At 38.0% G+C, this 20,054-nt stretch overlaps 1 protein-coding gene across 3 annotated transcripts in view; it reads left to right on the top strand.

Annotated features, from left to right (window-relative positions):
* Positions 1–19,354, top strand: part of Prps (phosphoribosyl pyrophosphate synthetase) — a 38,078-nt gene extending 18,724 nt beyond the window's left edge. Inside the window, exons 5-7 of one of the 3 annotated variants that reach the window (XR_013899496.1) lie at positions 793–952; positions 9,576–9,738; positions 14,752–14,793. Coding sequence is in view for 2 of the 3 variants with exons in the window: in XM_080281856.1 (XP_080137982.1) it covers positions 793–952; positions 14,752–14,847 (256 nt within the window). In the remaining variant the exon portion in view is untranslated. Of the gene's footprint in view, positions 1–792; positions 953–9,575; positions 9,739–14,751 lie in introns of all 3 variants that reach the window. The other 2 variants (XM_080281857.1, XM_080281856.1) reach the window with 2 other exon arrangements.
* Positions 19,355–20,054: the final 700 nt, after the last annotated feature.

Here is a 20,054-nt window from a genome sequence, read left to right on the forward strand (position 1 = left end):
TTGATTTAGAAGGTAAAGGCTTTCCAAAAGGATTTGGTCCCCAACTGGTTCAGGTCTGAGATATGCTTTTTTTTTTAGTAATGCTGCTTAATGGTAAGTGATGGTCACCCGATCCTTAATCGTCAGAACAGTACCGGAATAGCTTAGCCTTGGTCCAGTATATTGATGATGGGGTAATAAGAGTTTGGATGGTGGATGAATAAACTTTGCATAGATTGGATATGATAATAAATGAGGTTTGTGAACTGCGTGAGGTGAGGAAAGTAGTTGGAAGAGTGTGCTTACATCTGTAATAGATTATATTGATGGAATGGATATGTAGATGATGGTGAAAAGAGCATGTATGAGTATGAAAAGGCCAAGAAGATAGGCAGATATGGATAAGGGATTTGTTAAAAGGAACTGTATAGAAGTTGAGGAAGCAGAAGAAATGAGAAAGGAAAGAAATCTGAGGCTGTGGTATATATTGACCCTTTAGATGCAATGTTTAACTACAGTCGAAAAAAAAAATTACTTTTGACAAAAACCAGCATTTTACAGCACAAAATATTGGTCTGGTCAACTGTTTTTCACATATACAGGTTCCCGTTGATCCACTTAACACAGAGAAGGCAATTCACAAGTTCATTTGATCAATTTCCTTTTTTGGCTACATTCTGACAGTCTGCCTGGGTCTGCCGTCCCCACGGACTGTCATATCTAAAGGGTTAGATATGCTAGATGAAGATGGTGATGAATTGGGATGAGATAATATAGGTAAATCCTCATCTCATTGCCGTTTCCATTCCTCAGGCTTATGGAAGCAGGGGCTACAAAAACGTATGCTATTTTAACTCATGGTATATTCTCTGGACCGGCTGTGTCTCGAATCAACAATGCTTGCTTTGAAGCTGTTGTTGTCACCAATACCATCCCACAGGAGCAGCATATGAAAGACTCCTGCAAGATTCAGGTGAGATTTGAATCAAGATGTGTTTTGTTGAGTTTATGCTTTATTGTTAATAATCAAATGGTTGATTTTGAGTATCCATAACTCCAGCAACATAGTATTTTTTATATCTGAAGTTGAATAATGTGCACCATCTTCATTTTTTACCATTACTTGAATTGTGGAACACTAATCTTTAGTATTGTTGAGATGTTTATAAGTTTAGATGAATTTAAATAAAAGGGAAGATGTTGGGGCTTAAAGTTATACCGTTAACCAACCCATGGACTACTTCAGTATGTATCGAATGTCCTCATTTGTCAGGCAGTCTGTAGGATAAGTAGACCCCCTTCTTTTAGAAGAAAATCCCATGTTTTCATATCACATATGTACTGTAAGTCAGCTCTAATTTAAAAGAAAGTATGACTATGCTGAAGCTTATATATACTACTGTAGACCAAAAATACATTTTCAGTTTTTGTCTACTTTTTGAGGTAATGATACATATGAAAAACTAGGTGGTTTCCTGTAACCAAGAAAACAGTGTACTGAATTAGGTAGTAAACATATAATCAACAGGCACCTGGTTGTTTAATGGGTTATGGTAGGAAGCTTTGGTGGGATGTGACCCTTTGTGAGTCAGTCATGGTAGTGGTTGGAGCTTATTGTTCACCAACCTGCTCAGGGGTGAGCATAAGGTTACCTTTGCCCTGAGTTTTTGGAGTAAGTAGCTTATCCCGAGGTTCATTCACACAAGATGGTACAGTAATGGATTATGATAGGTAGTTGGCTGTTAGATGGACTAAATGTGTGAAATATTCTCCAATAAATTTGTATGTAGGTCTGTGTCTGCTATGTTCATTAGCACAACATTAAGGTAGAACTTTAAACAGTGTATAGAATATGCTATCCATAAAAAAAATTTCCACAGAAAAAAAAAAGAAAAAAAAAAAAGAAGCAACCTTGGGAAAGACACAGTGTGAAATGTTGTTGAATGGATCTATCTATCTATCTATAGCCCGACGCCCTAATCCCGCAAAGGGTTGCCGCAGACAAAATGCCTCCAAATCGCTCTGTCACCCACCATTTGACTACCCTCCCTCATATACCTCTCAACTCCATCCCTCCACCTCATCCTCGGTCTACCCCTCCCTCTCCCTCCCTCCACCTCACCTACATACACCCTCTTAGTCAGTCTTTCATTCTCCATTCTCTCCACATGTCCAAACCACCTCAGTGTATTTCTCCTAATCTTCTCAGCCACATCCACATCCACCCCACAACATTCCTTCACTTCTTCATTCGTCACTCCACACACTCCTCTCAAGTAACTCATTTCCTCTGCTCTCACTCTTGACTTGTATTCACCAAACCTTGCAACTCCCATTCAACTTCACTCAACAATACTGTATCATCAGCAAACAGCAACACCTGAATCTTCCCAATCTCACCCTCATTCATTAGAGCCACCCCCACATCCACTGCCCTACCCTGCACCTCCTTTATAACCCCATCCATGTATATTTTAAACAGCCATGGAGACATCACACAACCCTGTTTCAGTCCCACATTGAGGTAAAAAAATTCACTCAGTTCACCATCCACCCGCACCGTAGCCCTAGCTCATTCGTACATACTCTTCACAGCATTCAGCAGTTTCCCATCCACTCCATATATTCTTAATATCTTCCACATACCTTGCCTGTCTATTCTGTCATAATGTTTCTCCAGGTCCATGAAGGCAACATACACTTTCTTTCCCTTCTCTAGATACTTCTCCACTAAACATCATAGAACAAATATCTGATCTACACACCCCTTTCCCTTCCTAAATCCCCCTTGTTCTTCTCCAACTAGCTCCTCTGTCATATGCCTAACCCTATCAATGAGTATTCTACCGTATATTTTACCAGTCACACTAAGAAGGCAAATACCCCTATGGTTACCACATACTTTCTTAAATTTGTGAAAGAGTTGATGTACTTTGGTGCAGTAACAGAAAGCTGTGAGGTACTGGTAAATGTATAAAGGAAATGGATCGTAGAGTGGTTCATGGAAAAACTGTGGCTGGATCTATGAAATCCTTTGGTACATTATAGAGAACTGAGATTAACACTGAATTTTGGCTACTTTGTCCCAAGATCTGAGTGTGTAAAAGTTTATAAGTTTTCATCTTCATCATCCAGACCTCCTTTCTCACCCTAGGGTGGGGTGGAGATTCATAAGTTTCAGTTTTAGATATTTAAGAGATGTAACTGGTGCCAGCTAGCCAGTTAAGTTATTAGAAACTTCTCGATGCATAGTATGTTTCAACTCTCAAATTTCCATTGTGCCTGGGAGAAAGCTCGGTATTTGTGTTAATTAGATTTCTCAGTGGGTCAAGAATGCAGTTTGTGGGGATGTCCCTTGAAACTAGGTACAGCTCCCATATAAATTTGCTGGATAATGATTTTTACAGTCCATAAAATTTACTTAGGGTAGTTGTCAGTACCGACTAGAACATTTAATAGATAGTTCGTGTATTGGTATTCAGAAGTTATACAGTAGGAGGAATTTTTTGAGTTTCCACTTCACTTCATTGCCATCACACAGTTAGCGGATGGTAGTTGCACACTGCATATGTATGGTGTGTGTGTGCCTGGTTGCACCTGCCTGTCTTATCATGAGTCCGTGTACACAATTACTGGAACCACCAATATTCTTTGTGGCTGTGTTTACACAAACTCCACCATCATCACACTGCACCTGTGCTATTAGTTAACACATAAAGAAATGATGCATACATTAAACATTATAAATTGTATGTATGCATGAATTTTATGAATCATAGTTGTTCATGAATGATTTCATTAACCTTGCATACCAGAGGAAGATGCTTCATTCAGGTCCTTCATTTTGTCCAGTGTAAGTAGCAGTATTGGTGTTACCATTGGAGAGTTGGAAACTTGGGATTACTGCAGCATGTAGACGGGGTTGAGCATGGAGTTGGGATTGGAGATGTGGTTGAGCATAGTGGAGTTTGATCTGAAAAAGGAGGTTGAGCTTGTGAGAGTTTGAGAGGGACATTGCACCCTTAAGGTTTGAACAGATCATGCAGAGTACTTTTTTTTTTTTTCCCACATTGGTTTTCTTAGGTTGCACATTCATGACTTCTTGGTGGTTGAAGCTGTTTTACTCCATATGTTTCATAGTTCTTCTTGAACCGTTTGTTGCATTGCTTGAAGTGATGAAATTGACTATGTCCACAGTTTCCTTATCTCTTGTTCTAGCAAACCACAACTGTGTCATCTTGACCAGTCCACTCGGTAACATTATTCCCATCAATCACATTCATGGCATACTTGTCATTTCTTGCATTTCTTATTTATTCAACAACTATCTCTTTGGATCTTTGTGATATTCCAAAGCCTTCAGAGACAGCCTCCAGTGAACTTGATTAATGACCACAAATTGTACTGTGCATTATAAAAGGTATCTCACTTTTCTGCATCCCATGCATGTGCAGTGAGTAAAAAACTGTTGTTATTATGGAAATTATTGATTAATGTTCAGATTTTGATGCAAATGAGTCAGAATTCACCTGTGTTTGAATCAGTTCTGTAGCAACATTTCATAGTACTAGTTATGTCATGGTCCATGAGCTGAATCAGTTAATTGTAGTTACAGGTAGATGAATAAAGCAAAAATAGTAATTCTTTTATTGGGATCAGTGCAAGAGTTATCAGTGAGATGAATTTTATAATCCTTTGGCATTCCCACTGATTTACAGTGGGCAAGGCACATGAAAAACCAGTTCCATTTATTCTTGAGTGATCATTGACATTCCCACTGATATAAAGCTTTTAGATCGGATAATGAAGGTAATGGAGAGAATTCAAGAAGGTATAATTTGAGAAAGAGTGAATATTGATAAAATGCAGTTTAGGTTTATGCCATGCAGGGGGACCACTGATATTCAATGTTCGACAGTTTCAGGAAAAATATATAGGAAAGAAAAGGGAACTGTACTTTTTTTTTGTTGATTTGGAGAAGGCCTTTGACAGAGTTCCTAGAGAGGTGGTGAAGTGGGCAATGAGAAAGCTTGGGATGTAGAAGTGGCTGGTTAGGGTGGTTATGGCCATGTATGTGGGTTCTCACACCCAGGTAAGAGTGAATGGAGATTTGAGTGATGAGTTTTCTGTGAATGTTGGTGTGCATCAGGGGTAAGTTTTGAGTCTCTTGTTGTTTATCATGGTACTTGAAGCCCTCTCATGTGACATCAGAAATGGACTCCCGTGGGAGATGTTGTGTGCCGATGATTTGGTGCTGATTGAAGAATGAAAGGGAGGCGGAAGAAAGACGTAGGAAGTGGAGAGATGGTATGGGGTGCAAGGGCTTAAGAGTAAATGCAGAAAAAAGAAATGTGATGATATTTAGGGTTAATGGCTGTACTGTCAAAGAAGAGGAGAGTGGCCATGTGCAATATGCCAAAAGGACTTGGGAAGTAGTTCCATGTTGTGCAGTATTTGTGATAAGTGGGCTCATAAGAGATGTGGTATTAGAGGTAGATTGCGAGATAATGCTTATTTTGTGTGTGGTGTGTCAGGGAGAGCAGGTGGAGATTGCCAGGCGTGAAAGGATTGAACTTGCTGGTGAGAGTCTTGAGTGTGAGGAAAAGTTTTGTTATTTGGGAGACATGTTATGTGCTGGAGGTGGGGCTGGAGCTAGCTTGGTGGCTAGGGTGAGAAGTGGTTGGAAGAAGTTCAGGGAGCTGTTGCCTCTCCTGACATTGAGAGGGCTTTCCCTGTGTGCTAAGGGATCTTTGTATGCAGCATGTGTTAGGAATGTAATGCTATATGGCAGTGAGACCTGGCAGTAAAGGAGGAGGATATTTGCAGGCTCATACATACAGAAATGATGATTGGTGTTACGTATGAGGCAGTTGTCTGCATTGATTCTTCTGAGGGACAGCTCAGAGCCTTTTTCTTCAAGGAGCCAGTCCTCTTTCTCAAATCTGTCTTTTTGCCATGCCGCTGTTAGGTTTTGTAACAAATTGTCATTACCTGTGAGGCAATAGCCTGCGTTGAATCTTCTGAGGGGCAGCTCAGAGCCTTTTTCTTCAAGGAGCTATGATCTGGGTAGAAGGGTTGTATTGGACGATCCATCCATCCATCCAATCCTATAGCTTAGGAGCCCGGGGCTAGACAGTTGGTCCTGACATTTAAGATGAGAGTGACCAGCCGCACTCATCCCTGAGTGGCATTACATGAGCAGTCAACCCCAACCACCCCTTGGATATAAACCTTCACTGGCTCAATCCAATTGGAGCACAATAATTACCCACTAACCCACCAGGTGCCAAAATTTGGTTATATGGTTACCACCCAGTGTAGTAAATGGTTTCCTGGTGTACAGGAAACCATTTGGCTTATTGGGTTAAAATTGCTGCGGATGGAGAAGTGTAGTGTTTAAATTGCTGATGATGGACGAGTATAGGGTTTTAATTGCTGATGATGGACAATTTTAGGGTTTAAATTGCTGATTATAGACGATTATAGAGTTTAAGTTGCCACTACTACTTCCGACTAAGCTTATATACGAATGATATCAAATTTTTGGGATGAAAGTATGTCAAGCACTAGTGAATCCCTTATTGGAAAAACATGCATTTTTGAGAAACAAACATGGATTGCTGTTTTTTTTTTTTTGTTTTTATTATTATTGTTGTTGTTATTGTTGTTAATGTTATTATTATACTGTATTGTTAAGTGAAGATGAAGGGGGACTGCAAGGCTTGGTGAATGAGTTTGTGAGAGTATGTAAGAAATGGAATCTAAAGGCGAATGTAACTGAGTAAAATTGAGGTCTTTGAGAGAAATGAAGTCACTGAATGCTGAGGCTGGATAGTGAGGAAGTGGAGTATATGAGTGCATTTAACACCTAAAGACCGTAAATCTCTCACCCTGGCTCTCTTACCAGCTGTGTTTCGGGTCTGATTTTTCAGCTTTCAACAAGGTAAATTTTGGTCTTATAGTTTTCAAGAACTTGAATTTACACATCTGAAAATGTATATTTCACTCATGTGTCTAAAGGTTACTGCATTCGACCATCAAAGATAAAAAAAAAAAAGTCACCCCTCGTGTAAGAACGAAAATAGGAAAATTATGGAAAATACATTATTTTCGTCAAAGAGCCTTACAGAAATCACACAAATCAATATGAATTATGTGTCTAGGCATGAAACAAGTTGAAGGAATGTACATGAAAGTAAAAAAAAAAAAAAAAAATTCATACAAGAAAAATATATTCAGTACTGGTATACTGTATATTCAGTTCGTCTATGATTGTCAGTATTTGGAATTTACGTAGCAGAAGTGTAGGGTTCAAATTGCTGACCGCCAGACATTGGTCTTTAGGGGTTAAGTACTTGGGTAGTGTGATAGGATGGAAGCTTGGAGGGTGAAGGACTTTATAGGGTACACAAAGGAAGAAAGGTTGCTGGTTCATTGAAAGCAATGACAAGAAATAGGGAAGTGTGCATGAAAGTAAAAAGAAAATCACAACATGACAGTATTGTGATCCCCACTCTAACGAATGGGAGCAAAGCTTGGACCTTGTTGTAAAGACATAAGTCAAGAATGAGAACGGTGGAAATGATTTATGTGAGAGGAGCATGTGGAGGTACATGGAGAGACAGACTGACAAATATGGAAGTGAAGGAGCGATGTGGTGTGGATGTGGATTTGATAGAAAACGTTAGGAGAAGTACATTGAGGTAGTTTGGCCATGTGGAGAGGATAGAGAGTGAGAGACTAACTAGGAGAGTGTATGTGATTGAGGAGGTGAAGGGGAAAGGGAGGGGGAGACTGAGGATGAGATTGAGGGATGTAGTAGAGAGATAGAGAATTATATGAGAGTGAGGGGGGGGGGTGTAAGTTGGGAGGAGGGCAGTGGAATGGCAGGAGACAGGACAACATTTAGGTGATATATTTGTGGCCACCCTATAGAGGATTGAGGCGTTGGGCTATAGATAGTTGATTTTTATTATATTATTATTATCATAATTGGCTGGACTGCATAAAAAATGCCCAGGAGAGAAAAGGAAGTGATGACCCTGTGAAAGAGTTTTTAGAATTGGGTTGTCGAGTATTCATGTTCAGTATGGTTGTCATGTCAGATGTCTAATTCTTTAAATGCACTAACCTTTATTTCAGGTGTTACAAGGAAGATAAAAGCTTTAAAGGATAATGTCCTCATATTTGTATGTAAAGTAATGGTTGGTAATGGTTTAGTTGTATGATTATTGTTTTATGAAGAATTGGGATAAAAAAATAGAAAAAAAAGAGATTATGGTTTTGTGGACTTACGTTAGCTTCCTCAACCTAACCCCTGCAAGTGTTGAGGGTCTGCCATGTATATATGTATATATTTAATGGTGCAGCCGGTCTTGTACCTCCTGCTGGCCTAAAGGATGGGAGATTATACATGGGGTTTCCTTCCACTATAATTAATGTCTCTAAAGAGATAATAACCTTGCTTTATATCTACCCACCTCATGTGAACAAGGAAAATTGGGTTAGGTTGATGGTGAGTGTTCATTATTGTGCTGTATTATTAAAATCAGTCCAGTGTTTATTATTGGTGCAATCAGCAGTGTTTGGTGTAATCACAGTGGTCTTTGTTTTGGTGTGCAAGTCTTGCTTTATTCAGTTTTAATATAACGTTGCAGTCTATGCTGGTAGTGATATGTAAAATTGAGTTTGTGGGTGTTGAGTGAGTTCAGTAGGTAGTTACACAGTTGATTTTTTAAATTTCCCCATTTCTCTCAGGCCTGTTAGGTATCACAGTCACACAGGTGAGATATGGCTTCCCTTTCGTAAGTGGAGAAACCTGGTTTATCAAGAAATTTAATTAAATTATGACATTATTACAGCTTAAACTTACCTTTTCCAAGTATTGTGTATTTAAAAGTATAAGATGCAGTATGCAAAAGTAAATTATTTACTGCTAGTATCTTTACTTTTATATATTTTTTAATGTTTGTTTATTATTTATTTTTGTAACTGTACTTGTTTTAAATATCCATGTGAGTAAAGTTGTCATCATTTCCCACACTGTGGGTGGAATCAGAATTATATGATTCAAAGATGATGGACTTGGATTGCTTATTCATTCTGTGCTTTGATAATAAAAGAAACATGATCTGTCATTCAAGATGGTAGTATACATTGCTGTACACAGTAATGATAAGTTTGATAATGGTCTTGGTGATTTTATGTTGAAAACTGACAAAGTTGCATTTGTTAAGCATGGCACGTAGCCTGTCCTCAGTAATTTCAGGACTGTGAAGAAGATATTTTTCCTGCACACGTATGACACATTCAGTAGCATCGGTGCCAAGCTGGAAAACCTAATTTTTACGACTGAATTGAAAAATATTTTAGACTGTAGTGGCCTTGGCACTTTTCCAACAGTTGCATGTGATTTTGTTGGCTTGAACATGAATTTAATTGTAATAATGTTTGTTTCTTCTGTCTTGTGTGTGAGCTTTAATCTTTAAAATTAATTGTGAACTCAGGCTTCCAGAGAAGTTGCGTACAACGCTATGCTGTTATTACCATATTGAATTTGGTAACTAATGCTGCTATGTGACCTGTTGCTTTTACAGCTGATTGATGTCTCCAACATTTTGGCTGAGGCAATCCGTCGAACCCACAATGGAGAATCGGTTTCTTTCCTATTCAACTCAGTACCTCTGTAGATGGTGATGATTGTGATGAGGCTGATAGGGTAGGTGGACCTAGTGTTATCTGCTATCTTCACTACAGTAGGTAAATTCAGTTTTAACTAATTCCTGCTCCTAACAACAAAGTATGAACTGCACTTCGGCAGTAAAGAGACTATTTTGGATGAATATCCCCAGGTTATTTTACTATAAATACAAGTAATTGCTTTTTTTTTTTTTTTTAAGTAGTTTTTTGTTTTAATTCATAACCAAAGCTAAAGCAAACAATGTTTATAAGTAGTCAGTTTTTGTTGTATGGATGATACTTGGGTATACTGTATGTTGACAAATGGGTTAGTGGAGGAATTCCATAGTAGGAGGTTAGGAGAGTGAATTGGAAACATGTTTTAATGTAGTGGTCTATAGATGTAAATTAGCAGGCTGTGGAGGAATGCCTGTAACATAGCCTATGAACATAGTGCAGCCTCGAGGAAACAGGTGCTTTTGAAAACAGCATACTGTATACAGTAAGATGGAGGAAAAGTGGAGGAACTGAGATTATAAAGAAATGCATTGGGGGATAGATCTGGGATTCAGTGGGTACCATGTATAGTGGAATGAACAGACTGTATTTGTTCAATCTTTAATTATCTGTATTGTAGCTTGAAAGCAATATCATCATCATCATCCGGACCTCCTTTCCCACCCTAGGGCAGGGTGAGGACAGTATAATTTATAAATTTCCAATTACCCAACCAGATGCCAGTCCTCTGAGTGAAAATACTCCCTATCCAACATTGTGAATCAGTCATATAAACATCAGTTATCCTCCAAGGGGGGGGGGGGATCATTATTTGCCTTTATTTTTTTCTGTGTATCATTTTATATATCAAGATAGAATATGATAAAGATAATGAATTCTTCACTAGTTAAATATGTCAGAGATTCAGTGTCATTAAGAATACAAATTTAATTTGAATACTAGTCTTTATTTCATTATCTGCATCTTACATCTGGAAGATATGGCTCTGACTGCAATATACAGGTGTGTCAGTAAAGACCAATTAAATATTAATTTCCAGCCATACAATTTACTGGTGCTCATCATTGCTAAAGCATGGTAGATGCTGACCTGAAAATTTGCCTACCATTAGTACCTTGTAATGGTTAAACTATTGTACATATCAGCTTGAAAATTGAAACTTATTCATCATATCCTCTTGTAAGTCAGTATGATAAAATAAATGTGAAATCCCCCCCCCCCCAACTATGAGAGGGGCTCCAGATTATCCCCCATCCACAACTGATGTGTAAAGATAATATTAGACTTGTCTGCCAGTCACATAAGGAAATGGTACTTAACACCAGTTAAAGCTGTGCTGCTGCCACTTCCATATCCCAATACATCCCACTCCACAAAGTACAAGTAAATGTACATATAAATTAATACTCAAACATATGTCACCTAACACCAACATGCACAGTCAGAAAAACAACCCATTCAAAATAGGCAGTCCATTCCACCGATTACAATGCAACCTCCAGCCAGATCCACCACCACACTCATCACCAGCAGTAAACAAATGCAGGTACTCCCCTTACATCACACTAATGTACATGCGCCACACACACCCTCCACTAAGATCATTTGTGACATATGACACCACACTCACTCTCAAGAACCATATACAAGATGTCAAGAGGCAATACAATCAGAGACTCAGTGCACTCAAAGAAACTACAGGGACAGACTTTGGGCAACAAAAAGAAACACTGTCCTAACTTTACAAACCGTACATTTGATCAGTAATGGCCTATACCTTCCTGCCATGGGCTCCCATCTTATCCAACACCTTGGAAATCATACAATATAACACCCTAAGCATCACCACTGGCTGCTCCAAAACCACTCCTACAAATTGCTTACACTCTGAAACTGAAGTCCTCCCTGTTAGAGACTACCTTGATATTAGGGGGGCACAGTTCTTTACAGCTGTCTGTGCCAATACACAGCACCCCTGTCATTGCATGACAGAGACACAATACACCTAGATATATTTATAAAAGAATCATTCATTCATTTCATCATTCAATCCTACGTTGCCCCATGAGGAGCATAGGAGCCCGGGGCTAGGCAACTTGGTCCTGATATTTAAGATGAGAGTGACCAGCCTCGCTCAGCCCTGAGTGGCATTATGTGAGCAATAAACCCCAACCACACCTTGGATATAAACCTTCACTGGCCCAATCCGATTGGAGCATAGTAATTACCCACTAAACCACCATGCACCGAAATTTGGTTATATGGTTACCACCCAGCATAGTAAATGGTTTCCAGGTGTACAAGAAACCATTAGGGTTGTCACTCAATGTAGAGTTACCCACAGGCAGAAGGAAGAGGAAAGAATGAAGGAAGGAAAGACAGAATAGGGAGTGTAAAGTCGCCCATAGGCAGAAGAACAAGGAAAGAATGAAGGAAAGAAGGATGAAGGAGAGGACAGACACCCGATAGCAGCACTGCATCGAATGAGTGGATGGTGAGTGCCCTCACCTACCACCAAAAGAATCAGCACATAAACATTATCAGACCTTCTCCATTAATATCCCACCTCCAGACATTTCAACACTAGTTTTTGAAGAAACACATACATATTCATTTCACATGCAGGTCAGTACAACACCTCAGTCACAACGCCGTATGACAGGCCCCCCTCCCCTTTTTCCTGACATCCACCCATCAGAGTTGTCCTTAAATAGAGGTAATAAAATCCACTTAGGTAGGCTTACAGCAAGTCACATCATCCAGCCCTCCTCAACTACCAACTTATCTTTGGGTTGGGTGGAGTTGCATAAGACACATACCCTGCATGTACTGTCGAATAGGCCCACACAATATAACACACATAACGGAGCACTGCACAGCATACTCCACACAAAGATGCAGACATAATTGGTGTAGGGAACCAATGAGACAATGCCATAGGGGTGGTTGCCGAACTGCGGCCAACAGGTCTGCCTGATCAGATGGACCGGGGTCAAGCACCAAAAACTGAAGGCACAGTCAAGGTCTATAGTTCCAGGGTTTCACACCATATGACACTGATGAGGAGCCAACACATGGTGGCACTGTGTACTATGGATGTTGCAAAGCAATGGCAGCATCCACCCAGAAGCCAAATCTCCTCATATCTCCCTGCACCTTGCCTTAGGGAAAGAGAGAGTTCTGATCCTGGTGAGTTACTGTCAACCTGAAGGAGGTGCTGGGTCCCTACATGGTGTATGAACTGTATTGTATCTTTAGGAGGGTTCCACAGAAGCAGTTGCTTACCTGTGGTCAACAGGTCTGCTGGGCAAAAGAGATTGGGGTTAAGCAACAACACTGAATGGAGATGGTGATTGAGTTTCTCAGGACTGCTTGAATAATTATGTCATGGCAAACTGTATCATGTGGAAGCTACCAGAGCTTTGATCTACCACTTTAACACTAAATAAGAGGTCATTGTGCAGAGTGAAACCATCACTGTGACTCACCCTTCACCTGGAGTCAGGATTATAGGATGGACACTAACTATGACCCTCAAGTGTACATGAATAGAAGTGCTGCAGATATTAAAGTCTTGTAGAACAGAAGCAAATGAGCTATGAGTGAGAGATGTGAGCCAAGCGAATGAGTTGTGTAAGTAATGTAGCTGAAGCATTAGATGCTGTACAGCAGAAGCACATGAACTTTGAATGGGAGATATGAGCCAAGATAATGAGTTGTGTAAGTAATGTGCATAATAAGGATTGCATAGTGTAGGACAGTTTATAGAAAAGCTTTTCAGGGAGACTCAGTGGCTGTGGTGTGAAGCATTTTCATGATGCTGTGTATGTTCAGAGTAAAGCATTGCTGGTATGAAAGTGTGTGGGAGGGAAGAAAATGGGTAGAAAGCAAAAAGCAAGCTTGTAAGGATAGATAGCGTGGAGACTTAAATGGTCATACTCTGTTGGAGGGATCCTAGAGGAAACAAGGCTTTGGAGATACTATTTAGAATTGTTTGCTATAGTTGAGGTCATTAGCATGGTAACACAAGTTCTTTATATTGCCTGCCCTCTATATTAACAAAGCCTGCTACTTATTTATTTATTTAATTCAGAATCTGCTATGTTCAGTTGAAAGTGAAGTCGGCATATAAGTGAATAAAAAATTATGCTTATAACTATGTCACGGAGTAATGTGATAAGACAGTTTGGATATGGTATTTGGTCTTATTGCTAGATGATTTACCTTGCCAAGTTTGATGTGTTTAGCAAGAACGGATTGCATGATTTCAATGTGGTTTGCATGGTTTGAAAATTGTGGGGGGCATCCAATTATCTTTGTGTATTTATAATACAGTATACAGTAAAATTCCTATTATAAGAAATATCTTGTCAGTCTGACCATATTTAGAGGAATACAGCCCTTCACCTATCTTTAAATGGCCTGCTGTGAAAAATGTACAAATTAACTTGAAGCTGTATTTGTTTGTCACTACAGTTTTCATTCATGATTTATCTAATTATGTATATTCAGTTGTGATGTTTTTGATCTGACACTGTAGGTTTTTAAGTATATTTTTCTGCCACCAGAGTGATGCAGTATTTTGAATATTTGATTCCTTCTGCAGTCAGAACTATAGAAATTTTACTGTTTGTAGCACTAATTATGGTGGTGTCGGGGTAGTGTAATGTCATGTTTGATTAACATGTAGAGGTATGTGGAAAAGAAAATTACTGTATTTAGTATAAGATGCCGTCATTTTTTGTGGGTAATTTCAGATCTAGATTATTATGTATGAATATCGCCTAAAGGGTTGCATAGTTCATGACCCAATCAGTACTAAGAAGTTTGTTCTTTATTATAGTGTCATTTATGTTAATCTAACCTTTGTTGTTATTTTCCATTTTATATTATTAATGTACTTGCTCTTACTTTATTTCCAGGTCAGATATGATAGACTTGTACTAACATAAACATCGGACCAATAAGTGGCCTTCCTCAGTCTTCATAAATTTAACCAGCAAATGTTTACTGGGTGAAGAACACTTCCAGTCACACTGCTGTCATGGTAACCATTTATTTTATCTTTTTTTCCAGTGCGTTGATATCTCGATGATGTTTGCAGAAGCAATAAGGCGGACCCATCATGGTGAGAGCCTCTCATATTTGTCACGTCAGTTGCCATATCAGTAACAACAGGTGAAAAGGCGTGCCATTGTGTTCATGCATGTCCATTGTTTTATATTGTTGTCTTGTTTATTGGGGTAGTTTGTGTATACTCTTAAATCACAAATATCTTTTTTTTTGGTGGTATGGGTATGAATTCTGCTCAATATAAGTTATTTACAAGTAACTTGAGTGCGGTATGCGACTTGCCATGAAAGTCTGCAGTCGTTTCTCTCTCTCTCTCTCTCTTTCGAGAATGTTCTATTCTTCAGTTATATTATGAACAAAAGGTGTGAGATGCATTTGGGAAAACCCACTGCAGAAACAGGGTATTGGTTACTGTGGACGTTAAAACGTATTAAGTACAGTATAGGGATGCATTTGGGAGCCTTGGGATTCCCTCCAACGAAGTTGAAAACCCACCCAAATGAGTCCTAAAAGAAGTTTATAACACCTTAGCCCAAAAATAAAATCTGAGAATCAAAAGTAAGTCTGGAAGAAAATTAGCCTTAGTAAGCTGTGCCCCAAAATGGCATTGTTCACCCCACCAGTGACTAAAACACATTGAGTTTAAGAACAGTTTATAAATCATCCTAAACAAAAATTAAGTCTAAAATATCATCGGAAAAAACCCTTCAGATAACCGGGGATTGGCCATCAATAGGCGGGGAAAGGTGTTGATTTTTTTTACATCGCAAAGGTGGGGTATTGCATAACGGGATCATATAGCTGCATATTACTGTGTGTGTGTGCATATATATATATATATATATATATACTGTATGTCTACATATACCGTGTATATATATACAGTATATATATATATATATATATATATATATACTGTATATGTACTGTATATGTGTGTGTGTGTGTGTGTGTAGATATATTTACAGGTGTTACGCTTTGGTTAGCCTCTTTTACAGCTGTTGGGCCATTTAGATTGTCTTTAAACTTGTTTTTGGACTTATCTGGGTAGGTTTAGTACTCAGTTGGATGGGAAACCCAAGGCTCGAAAATGCATCCCTATACTTTACAAGTTAAATCTACTGGTACCCCAAGACACAATACCCAGCCTAACTATGGGTTTTTACTTAACCAATTGCATTGTTAAACTGGGGTGTATATATATATATATATATATATATAAACAAACCCAGGAGTAAGCATAATAATTAATGAAGACAGAATTAGATGAAAAAATAAGAATGGTAACTCATCAAGTCATGTGAAAAATTTTGCTCAAGCTGTCCACAAATTATTCATCTACAAGAAAATTTTTAAATTAATAATTTTGTGCTTATTTATTTACCTGCTTTAACTAACATCTGTCAGAGACATGAATGACTCATAATCATCTGAGTATGTATAGAATGTGTCACTATACCTAAGAAAGCAGTTATAAATTATTGTAAAAATTAATGTTGATTATGAACAGCTGCAACTTAGAAACAGCTCAGCATAGTGCTCCTGACTTATGTTGTAACAGGGAATGATTTTCCTGACATTACCTTGTAGACTTTGTTGTGTTGTACTTTTGTTGAGAATGATGCAGATATTATTTTTCTGAAATTTACTTAAATATCTGTACAAATGAAACCTAAGGAAGACTGAGGATCTGACAGACTTTGCTTAAATGTATACAGTATATGTATATACAGTATAATATATATATTTTTTGGCATTGAATAGGAAAAGGAAACTTCAAATCAGCCTGAGTTTGTAAATATTGATACTTGATTGTCAAATATATCAGGGATACCTCTTAATTTTTTCATCACTGTCCCCTAAGTAGTGCCCTTTTTAGCAGTCATTGTTGACAAAATATTAAACTATCTTAATTTGATTTTTCAGAGAACTTATCGGTAGCTAATATAGTTTTATGAAATTATATTTTAACACCACTTCCAGGTAGATGTCATCATTTCTTTTGTGACCACATATATGATTACCAGGTACCATAGTGACATCATGACTCATTAGAGACCGATTTCTCTTAACATCAGAAGCAGTAATGAAATATATATATATATATATATATATATATACAGTCAGTGCTTATATAATGCGTGATCCTACAGTGTGAAACTCATATAACATGGGAGGCAAAATTTGATGCCAAAATTGTCACAATGCTTAAATGATAGATGTTATGCAGGGAGAGTTAGCTCCCCCCACCCCCCCGCGCCTTTTTATTCCCACCATACTACGCGGCAACGATAGACGATGCGGTTAGAGGCCCCAGGTCATGGCTCAAACAGTCATAACGCGGCAAATTAGGGGCATATCATTGTGGGATGTAATGCGGCCAGTGATAGTCATACCAGGGGTTGCATCAGCCTATTATGTACAGCTGTCGTGTGTCTGCATGGGGCATCGTCACATTCCACTGAGCATTCATGCCCCAGTTGAGCCTATCCTCTCCCTGCGCTGTGGCTGCACACGTGCTGTATGTGATCTTTGCTCTTTCTTTTTGGCCACGGAACCCCACTCCACCTCCGCTCAGCAAACCCACAACCTCTGCCATTCAAGGTGAGGAATTCACTAGTGATTGTATGTAATGGAGTCTCTGTTAGGTAACCTAATGTCTTGGGGAAAAAAAAAATGAAAGTTGCCTCAAACGGTGAACTTGGGACTGGCTTGGGTACCATGAAACTCTTTAACATGTAAACATATGACCCTATAATGTGGAATTTTCATAAAGTGGGACCTTCTGGGTACAATATTTGCGCATTATGTGAGTGCTTGCTGTAATTATTGTATATCGTTTTGAAAAAGGGGCTTCACGTTGAGAGTATGATAGAATATTGATGGGAAGTAATATTTGCCTGTCATTTTAAGAAAACTTTTATTTAATTACAGTCAGTTGTTTATGACAATGAGTTTGAATTACTGAATTTGAAGTGTAGGAAGTTGAGTTATTTATTGTTTTATTTATTCTGGTTTCTGACATATTTGTAAATTCATTATCATAATATTGTTTTGACTGGCTTACTGGTTTACCACACTGTACTAGCATGTAAAGCTGTCAAGTGTTTTTATGTGTTTTTATTTATTTTGTACATTATTTGTGGATAATATGAACCAGTTTTATTAGATTCTTGTTAACTGTAAAGGTTTCTGAATACTGTATCTTTAAACGTGTTCGAAATGTCTCATCTGCATTTATTCTATTTATCTAACTAGAATGCAATTGTTCTGAAACAGTTGAGTTTGTTGAATATTGCAAGAGAGAGAAGGGTTGATGCTAGAAAAGCTAATTATTACTCAAGATTTGGCAAGAGTCCAGGCTTTTCTGTATTTGCATGAATTTGTGGGAAAAGGATAAAGACAAAGTTAACTGAATTTTGATGTAAGCACATTATATATATATATATATATATATATATATATATATATATATATATATATATATATACTACAATCTGTTTTTATTTAACATTGCATATAAAGAATGTTAACTCTTTGTAAATGGACACACATGAACCTACCTGTAAGATTCTAAAATTGTTCTGAATTTCATATTCTTTGCAAAATTGATGATTCATGTGTGAATACTAAATTTGTAAATGCTGAATTATGGAGTTTCCAATACTATGAGATATATTGTTTGACACTGTGCTGAAACAAAAAGACCATAGTGTTCATGTGCTGTTTGTCTACCATGTACAGACAATACAAACTGAAAGAGTATTATTAAGTTTGTATTTGCTGTGCAGTGTTATTTTGTCTAACAAAAGGAATTAGTGTGAAGCACAGCCTTTGCAGCGTGTTTGAGTTGTAAGATACTGTAGTGCTTTAGTAAGGGACACAGCTTGTCATGCCTTCAGTACAGTATTAGAAGGAAAATATTTTGTTGGTATGGCACAGTACCAGAGTGGGGATGTAGATTGCAAAGAACACAGACCTATTTTGATATATTGTTGATGGTAGGGTAGATGTATATTGCACACCAGCATATCTGTTGGTCTGATATTTCCTCTGGTAATCATTTGTGATAACAGAATATATATTTTATGTGATTGGATGATATTGCACTAGTGCACATAGGGCAGTTATAGTAAAGTAAGATATTACCTTTTTGTAAATTCTAGAATTATTCAATTAGTATTTGTTTTAACAGTAATATAAGAGAGTGCTGTATACAAGTTCATTACTGACATCCAGAACTACAAATAGTTAAGTTCATTGTAGGTCAGCTTAATTTTGTAGTATGGATTTATAATTTTTTCTTTTTACATGTGCATATACTGTACAGCTTATGCTGTTATAATAAATATTAGATTTAGTTGTAGGACACTTGTTTTTTATGCTGCAGACAACTTTGATTATATGAAGACATTTATCATAAGATAAGGGTGAGTGAGAACTAACATCTCCAGTGTGAGTTGTTAAGAGAACACTATTATCCAATTACAGTGTAATATAATAAGGTAGTGGAAAGTTTTCTTTTTTGTACTTTATACTTAATAGACAGCTGAATACTGTATGATGTTCTGTTTTTGCCTTTCTTGCCCTTATCTTTACCAGGCTTTTCTTGAGTAGACTATGGACAGTATTCATGAAGATGTATCTTCGAACACAATATTGCCTTAAAATATCTGCATTCCTATAGAATACTGAAATGGAAATAAGTTGTCAAAATAGACTATACATTTTCTTTGTCAGGCAGTGTGAAGAACCAACAAGTGTAAGAAAAATATTGGGATGTATATTATATTGTGCTTGGTTATTGTTTTTCACAAAAGGTGGGGATCATGATCCTGATATCTTGAGACATGCTATAGAATGTTGTAGTTGTCTGACAGGAGGAGAGAAGAAAAGAGCAGTAGTTATTTGTTTGGTTGTGGATTAACCCCTACGTGCCAGTTGATGCGTTTAGCCGTCACAATTTTGGGCGCGGAGCAACGCCGGTTGACGTGTATAGCCGCAAGCGTCTTCCCTCCACCCTTCGAACTTTAACTTACCCTTACTCATTGATGGAACACTTGGAGATGTGGGAATACTTTCATTTGAAAGAGGAAGATTTGATGAGTCTGATGTATTTTTAATTTTTTCTCTAGCTGTCATAGTTTGGCAGATATTAGGGTTTGAAGTAAGGGTATTTTTTCCAAAATCACGAAGTCCCCCGTAGGGAAGAGCTTACGACTGTGGAAAAACCCCGGCGTGTAGGGGTTAAAGGTGGTTGTAGACCAGCAGTACAGTAGAGGGTCAGCACTCCAGTAGTTAACAAG

Source organism: Coenobita brevimanus, chromosome 91 (assembly GCF_032717465.1).
Source record: "Coenobita brevimanus isolate Jiangsu-jjx chromosome 91, ASM3271746v2, whole genome shotgun sequence".
Taxonomy (NCBI): Eukaryota; Metazoa; Arthropoda; class Malacostraca; order Decapoda; family Coenobitidae; genus Coenobita; species Coenobita brevimanus.